An 8,665-nucleotide genomic window follows, 5' to 3' on the forward strand; every position below is an offset into this window, starting at 1 on the left:
GTGCAACACCAGCAGTTGTTTGGTAACAGCGTGCTAGATTCAAGAACTTTAATAAATTATAGGTTTTTTGAGTAGAGGAGCTGAAAGAAGGTTTTGTCTACACAAGGAGAGAAAAAAAACAACTATTGTTTTTCTTCCTTTGATTAGTTTGACATGTAGGAGATTGCTTGTCGCTATGCCCTCATTCTTGAGAAATATTTTTAACTGCAGTAAAACAGCTCCAAATATGAACAGATGGGAAATCTCCTGCATATTCTGACACCCACAGTGTTAAATTTACAACCATGTTTTTCACCTCTAATCGAAATTAGACATCTCACTCTGCAGTTATATAAAGCTTTGACCTTTTGGCACCAATTTTATTCAATTCAGATTCATCTTTAACAGCTGCTACATGAGAAGATTGAAAAAGAATGTGTAAAATGTTTTTTTTTTTTCTGGCCTTTCAGCCAGGTGAGGCAAGTAATTATTTTTACTAGAAGAGGCAAAACATCCCAGCACGTGTGAGATAGTGATCGGTGTAAAAACAGAATTAATGAAATTTTGAACAAAACAAAACTAAACTAGTGTGTGGTTGATATTTTAAACTGTCTTTACCGTCTTATCTCAGCAATGAGTATAATATTCTAGCATTTAATATTTTTCTCCCTTTAATGATTGCGTAGCGCAACGATTAATGACAGTTTCTTGTTAATCAGCTCATTCAAACTTCAAAACAAAGCAAAACCCAAACAAAAAAAAATTAGACATATCAAGTGTTTTACTTTTAGACCTTATCCTAATGTCTATGGACTGTTTAAACATTGTTTAATTATGTCCAACTGTAAATATCCCTCATAGAGTTCCTTACTATTCTTTAGAGAATGCATACTTGTATTAATGTGGAAGTTTTTGAAAAGCCTACCCATATTTTCAAGTCTGGTTTCTTCCATGACAGGACTTGAAAGCTTAAAAATGAACAAAACACGATAAGTTTGGTGTATTATTTTCAACCTGCTGGATATCTATTGGCTCAGGGTCAGTTTCTTCCTTCACCAATTTGAGAAAAGGTTCCCTCATCAGAATTTTTACTACTTAAAACAACAACAGGATTAAAACTGCAAATGGCAAAGGTACTTAATGGACGAGCAGCCCCAGAAAAGTCCAGCTATGTGCGAGCCTGAACGTACAACCAACATGCCTTAGTTGAAAATATTCGTTTCAGGAGCTTCTTCCGTCTCTGTGCTTCTTCCGACTTTATTTTTAAACACCTCGCTCACGCTGAAAATAGCAACCTTTGACTCCTCTTCCCTCAGAACCAGCTTCCACATCAAAATCGTTGCGTCATGCGCTCGCTAATCCGAAACAGAACGTTTTACTTTTCTCTGAATAATCATAATAATTTGACTGGTTGACTAAAACGTAAATATGTTTTTTTTGTTATTATTTCTGATCTAAAAAAAATAAAAAATGAATAATAAAGAAAAATACAGTTAGAGAGCAAAAACTTCACAGAAGCGGCATTCTCTGTATTCCGGACCGGGTTGCGGATGTTGAATTAAATAATACCTCTCCAAAGATGAAAAACAAAAACTACTCTGTCTGAGTTTTACCATTTCTTCAGTCGAGAGTTTTCTCTTCCAGACCCTTTGAAATATTGTGGGGGGGTTTTTGGGGAGACAATTTTAAAAAATAATGATGAGGAATAAAAGATCTAAACTGTAGTCTGAAGATTAAAAAATAAAAATACAGCAAGGCACAGTTATTGCAAACAATTCATTTAATGCGTCGCAATGCGTCTGCCACTGGATTGTTTTAAAAGAGTCTCAAGGAGGCAAAAAAAAACAATCTCTGATTTCCAGTTGAAATTAATTTGTTTTTAATGTCCAATTATGATAGATAGATAGATAGATAGATAGATAGATAGATAGATAGATAGATAGATAGATAGATAGATAGATAGATAGATAGATAGATAGATAGATAGATAGATAGATAGATAGATAGATAGATAGATAGATAGATAGATAGATAGATAGATAGATAGATAGATAGATAGATAGATAGATAGATAGATAGGACAAATAAAAAGTTTTGAAGACATGTTGATGAGTAATTTCTGCTTTAAGTCGTTATACAGCAGAAACTGAATTGGAGTTAATCAAACCACATGCAACTCGGCCCAGACTGCTGTGGCTCAGCCGTCCTACATGCATAGAGCTGGTCTCCGATGACTCAGACTTTCCACTCATTGTATGTTTCATTCTTGAAATGTGTCTGTGGGAACAGTGCTGAGTCACAATTACTCTACAACCACATGTTTGCTTTTTCGTCAAACTTATAATTTATTAATCAATTTTTTTTTTCTGAAAACATTTCAAATCTGTAATGTTTTACGGTCAAACATTACATTATGAGACTTACACAGTCTCATAGCAAAAAGAAACAACTTGCTTTTTTGTTAGCATGCTTGGAACAAAAGAGGCAAATAAAGATGCAGCGTAGTCCCTTGATGTCCATAAATATTACACATTGTTCCATTTTTTTCAAATGGATATCTGAAGTGACCCAAAAAGCTCGGATGAAAAATGAATATTGTTAGGTCGTTTTAATGAAGTATTTGCATCAGGGAAAAGTGAATATATTGAAGTTCTTTTGCTTAAAAAAGGCATTGAAAGTCATACTTCATTGTTTTATATATATATATATATATATATATATATATATATATATATATATTTTAATATCAGACAAAGGTAACATTAGCAGTTTAAAAAGGCTGTTTTTTTAAATTGTGCTTTAGCATATTAAGGGGATAAAAAAAAACTTCCATACTAACTTGCCTTGTGTTAAAAAAAAAAAAAGTAACTCCTCCCAGAATTAGTAACTGGTTCAGCCAGCATTGGTTTCCAACTGCTGTCATCAAGAGTTTTACGATGAGTAGCGATGAGTCTTTTACATCAGAGGGATGAATTTTGGCCCACTTATCGCTGCTTCAGATGATTGTACTGCTGCATAATCCATGCACACTTCAGCTAAGGGTCACAAGCTGATGATATTCTCTCTCGGGATTTTCTACTAGAGCACAGAATATATAGCTGTGACGCAGCCGAGCGGTACCATCACGTTTGAAATGCTGTGCTAGTTTAAGTGTGATTGGAGCACGCCTATAGGAAAATCTACTTTTCTCTCATTAGTTCACAAAATAATTTTCCCATAAATCTTCTGTTATTTTATTTTTCATCAGCTCTGGTTTTGGCCCTGCGTGGCCTCTGTGGTCCTGCAGTACTTTAGCTGTTTCTCATCTCCTTTTGAATTTATTAAGATGTGTTGCTGTTTAGTATCTTCTCTATTTAAGTTATGTGCTGACTGTTCTGGTCTAGCGGAAATCAGGCCTTAGTGTGACCAGGTAAATTGAGCTAAAAAAAAACAAAACACTGATTTATCAAAGTTAATTCATGATTTCACAAAGAAGGGTAAGTAGTTTCTCCACATAGCATGAGATAAGCTTTGTATTCATTGTCTAATGAATAAAATAATTGTTTAAAAGCTGCTTTATGGATTTTCTAAAGAACGGCTGTTCTCAGATTCCTTATAAATGTTTTGTAGACTACCAAATTCACACCATTCACTGCTGCAGGAGGTGGAAACTTTTCAAATTTCACTCATATTTTTTTCTTGTTCGTAAAGGGAGTGTCTCAGCGATTTTAACAAATGTTTCTCTCTCTGTCTCCCTCCCCCAGCGTCCCCATCACGCCCATGCTCTCTTCGACTTCAACCCCCACCACCCGTCGCAGCTGCGCTTCGTGCGCGGAGACCTCATCGAACTCGTCGACTGCTCTGACTCGGTACGTTGGAGGGGTCGCTGTCACGGACGAGTGGGCTACTTCCCCCCCGAGTACGTCCAGCCCATTTATCAATACCAGTGACCCCATATAATGACAAAGGCACGGCCACTACCCGAGGGTTCGTCCACCGAGGCGTTGGGACCCCAAACTTCCACCCTGTTGAAAAGAAAAACAAAAAAACACTGCTCTCCATCTCCACGGCTTCCCGCTGACCTCTGGAGTGAATGACTGACTGAGATGACCTCTTATGTCCAGGTCATCTCCGCTTTCACGCTCTTCCGCTTGATTCTTCATCTCAACGATATAAAGTGACAGTCGAAAACACACGCGATCCCAGGCGTAATTATTCCTTTATCTTTACAAGAGTTGGCGAACCCTTGCTAAGGTGACAAGTGAAGGCCCCGAGGATGTTTTTCCCTCTGCAGATTTTCTCCAGTGTCCCTTCAGAAGGACATCCAGTGAAGAGCAGAAACTCTGAGGCTGATTATTTTTGCAAGGAACATCTGGAGATGACGGCAAACAAACCTGTCGACTTCAGAGGCCATGATATGAGAAGATTGTCTGTTCCTGGGAATTTAGATGCAAATCTGACTGAGTTTGGACTTGTTGCTCGTGTGTGTGGGCGTGTATGGTATGTCTCTGTCGAGAGTTGATTGTGAACCACTAAAGGAAGTCCCCCGAAGTGCAGTGAGGACTCGGTTATGATACAGTATTGAAAATACACTGCTTAAAATGTAATGAGCTTATTTCGTTCGCCGTCCATTTCTGTATGTATTTATTCCTACTCATATGTAATCTATGAAAAAGCATATATTGTAAATAGAATTATTCATTACCGGAAGGAAACATTTGACAAAATTTACAACGTGAACTTGGGCTGGTCTTCCATTACTTGTTATAAGAAATCAATTCAACAAACTGATGCATTTACATCTTTGAACCTGCTCTCTTAGCACAAGATAAATAAAAGAAAATATTTGTCATCAGTTTGTCTTTTGCAATAATTATAAGTCACAATTTAATAGTGTCACGCTGAGAAAAGAGAAAATTTTGAAAAAACGTAACCAAATACATTTGAAAGATATAGAAGCATAGTTTTTTGGCTTTAAGTAGGTTTAGTTTTCCAACGTTTTTGTCTGCTAAAAAATATATATAAAAAAACAACAACCATTGGAAAAAATTGGGCGACAGCTAAACGAGAATCAAATGGTGACAGTACAGTTATTGTAAAAAGAAAATACATCCCCTTCACGTTCTGTTTTCACATTTTGGTCACTTCTAGTATTTTTTTTTCTCACTTTTTTCTGTCTTTTTTTTTTTATCAAACTTTTCCACTCTGACTTTGTTGAATAAATAATGACACGCTGACATCTGTGGTGTGGGATCTTGTACACCTCAGTTGGGATTTAAATAATTGAAGGACCTGGTAGAGATGAAGATCTTATTTACATTAAGACTCTGGCACTAACTGGAGGTGTACTTTCTTTTTTACTGTGACTTTAGAGGATGATGACCATAATAAAACCTTTGTGCCAACAGCTGTTTTATTTAATGCATCTAGGAAGAATGTACCCTTAATTACTGCTTTAAATTATTTCTAAACACCGCCCTGCACATGGGTGTAAACAGTATTAGGTTATTTCATTTAAGTGGCTATTGTGCTTTTCATTCATGCGTTCCAAGTGAGGCAATAAGAGCAAAAATTAAATCAGATTCTGAGAATCCACCAGCATAAGCATCGATCATCTTAGTCACTAAAGTTGCAAAGGAGGACCATGCTTTCACCAAAGTGCCTCATAATCTAAATATCTACTCTGGTATTTTCAACCATATTGGAAATTATAGAGTGGATGCAAAAGAGTATTTTATTTTGTGCATTGTCTTCAACCTTGTGATATTTGGTATTCAGAGCAAGTAAACAACTCATTGAATCTGTGCCAAACATGTTCATGGTGGGCAACTAACTGCTTAGAGAGCTTGTCAGACAATTAGTGCTTGGTCAATTAGAAGTGATGAATAAATTACTGACAGGTCAGTGGAGAGGAATGAAATTGAAGACGGATTATATTCCTAATGCGTTAATCACTAAAGTCATTCACAAGCACTATTTAAAATTTACTGGCCTAGGTTCCTTTCTCTCCAGCGATTTTTGATTGTCTTCGATTTCTAGATGTAATCGCTGGTCAAAAGTAATTTATAATTTCAGTATGCATGCCACATATCTACAGTGAACAGACCAGCAGTCAATTTCAAAGCAAACAACATATGAATAAAAAAGTCTGACTTGTCAATAAACTCATCTTCTGTATTTGATGATGAGTCAGAGGAGAGCTCACTCCAGTCCGCTCGCGTTATCGACATATTATCAGGTCAAACTTTATCCAGGGAGTTCTCTGACGGTGCATGAGCAACAATTTATCTCTGCTTGAATTGAAGCTGGCAGCAGGGTTGTAGTCTGTAATTCCCAGAGACTGAATCGCTTGAATTTGCTCTCCTTTTACGTTCTTTTCTCCTTGTGTTGTTTTTGTCAAACCAGCTTTTTTTCCCCCTCCTCTTCAAAGAGTCACCTCTGGCTCTCCAGTGACAGGTAGTCAATAAACTAACACCGTTCTAGAGGAGAGCGTGGGAGAACAAAGGAGTTAAAGGTGTATCACAAATAGAATGGCTGTAATCTTCCTCTGATACTTTTGGAAGCTGCTGAGCCACTTTGAAGTCTCTGTGTGGCAATAGATATTTGTCTCATACACTGTAAAAGCTCTAAATGTCACTGTCACAAAGTAAAATGCATTGGGGAAAAGTAACTTGATGAGGCAGAGACAAACAAGCTGTGATTATGAAGAGAAAAATGACACAAAAAATCTGGGGTATGGCTAGAAGAGAAAAACAAGAAAAACCAGAATAAAGAGGAAATATGGCCTATACTGAGGAAGCAGAGTGTCAGAAACACGAAGAAAATCATCAGCAAAGAAAGTTTTAGAAAGCAAATAGCGAAGGAAGGTGTGTGAGGTGTGACATCACTGCTATTCTAGGGTGCTAGATTGAAAAAACAAACTGAACCAGTTTATAATGCAAATTGGCCTCCAGCTGAATAATTCCCAGTGAAGAAAAATATAAATTTTGGAGAACAGCTCTGTCAAGAAGCACATTGACACACTGAGATTCTAGGCTTTAAAGGCCAAAAATATGCTAGACTTGATTGTTTTAACTTCATCCATCCATTTTCTTTACACCCTTGTCCCTTAGTGGGGTCAGGAGGGTTGCTGATGCCTATCTCCTGCTAATGTTCCAGGCGAGAGGCGGGGTACCTGACAGTCATGTTTTTGGACTGTGGGAGGAAACCGGAGTACCCGGAGAAAACCCACCATGCACAGGGAGAACATGCAAACTCCATGCAGAAAGACCCAGGCCAGGAATTGAACCCAGAACCTTCTTGCTGCAAGGCAACAGCTCTACCAACTGCGCCACCAGATTTAACTTTTTCTCAGTTTTTGAGAAAATCTTCATCCAGACGATTTTTTAAAAATTATTTCACCTAAAGTAATGAAATACTAAAGCCAAGGCAAGAGGAGGCACATAATAAATAGACAATGTGTTTTTATCTTCTATATTTGTTTTGAATTATTTCGATTTTTAACAACAAAAAAAGCTTGTTTTATTCAGTTCAGAAAAAAATGTAAATAGGACAGAAGGGGCAAATTCATACCTTCCTGTCTGGCCCCCCTGCATGTTGGGATTTACCACCCAAATTCTCGTGACAAACACTCTGTGTACACTGACATTTCAAATGATAGAGCTCCCATTCAAGTGGTGGCACTAAATCCACCACACATGACAACCTTACTGAGTCGTTGCAGAGGTGATTTCTTCTACAAAGAAAGTTGATGAACCTCATCTCCCCCTATGAGACTAAGTCTTAGGGGTAAAAAGACTAATGTGGACTTCTACCATTTTAAGCCACTCCAGTCATAAAGACGTGATAGTCTTTCGTGTGAATGCTATTTCCAGAACAAGCGGTGTGTTCTCACCTGCTACTTTTGGTCCGCTATAAGTTTGTTTCCTCCATTGGTCTGGACCTTTTGTGCCAGTTGAGAAATATTTGCTTGCCAAGTCGAGAAATGCCCGTAGTAGAGGACGAAAATAACATAACATGCAAAACTGTTTTAGATATCTCCTTTTTGTTCTTACCAAAAACTATTTTCATGTAGGCAAAAAGCAAAACTGTAGCTTTTGCAACCGTATTATTCCAAATCTTGAAGTTGAGTTCGCTATGAAGATTTCTCAGATGCTCCTCATCACGAAGTCAACGAACAATTCGCAAAATGGTAGCAGATGTTCTGCATCATCAATTCTTAAATAGAGTCTGTGCAGCAGATTGTCATATCAAATCACATTCCATGAATGTATGTCGCTCCCAGAGCATTTTAAGAAAGCATGGCACGATGTCATAGCCTGAAGCCAATTTGAACACTTTTCCCCCCAAAGGCACAAAGTTTCTACAGAGGAGTCCCCTGCACTGACACTGTGTCAGCCCACTATGCCATAGACATGAGCAGACTGTCTGAAGTGTTCTCCAAAAGCCTATTATGAGTGGGGAAACAGCCTGGAAAAGTTGAAAAGGTCACAGATGTCCAATTTCGGCAGTGCATGAAGCAAAAAAAAAAAAAAAATGTCAAAAAGAATGAATTCAAATATGTACATGACTCAAATATGAATACAATGAGACATTAAAACTTTGGAACATGTGCTTCTATAGAGTCCAAAATCTGTAAAAATAATAATAATAATAATAATAATAATAATAATAATAATAAAATAAAAGTTGAGCTTTTTTTCCTCTC

General features: G+C 37.3%; 1 protein-coding gene across 1 annotated transcript in view; it reads left to right on the forward strand.

The window, feature by feature from the left end:
- grapa (GRB2 related adaptor protein a) overlaps nt 1–5,365 on the forward strand; it is a 33,481-nt gene extending 28,116 nt beyond the window's left edge. The window contains exon 5 of the mRNA XM_008416665.3: nt 3,723–5,365. Within this exon, the coding sequence (XP_008414887.1) occupies nt 3,723–3,908 (186 nt within the window). The 3' untranslated portion in view covers nt 3,909–5,365. The remainder of the gene's footprint in view (nt 1–3,722) is intronic.
- The last annotated feature ends 3,300 nt before the right edge of the window (nt 5,366–8,665 follow it).

Source organism: Poecilia reticulata, chromosome 8 (genome assembly GCF_904066995.2).
Source record: "Poecilia reticulata chromosome 8, P_reticulata-male-v2, whole genome shotgun sequence".
Taxonomy (NCBI): Eukaryota; Metazoa; Chordata; class Actinopteri; order Cyprinodontiformes; family Poeciliidae; genus Poecilia; species Poecilia reticulata.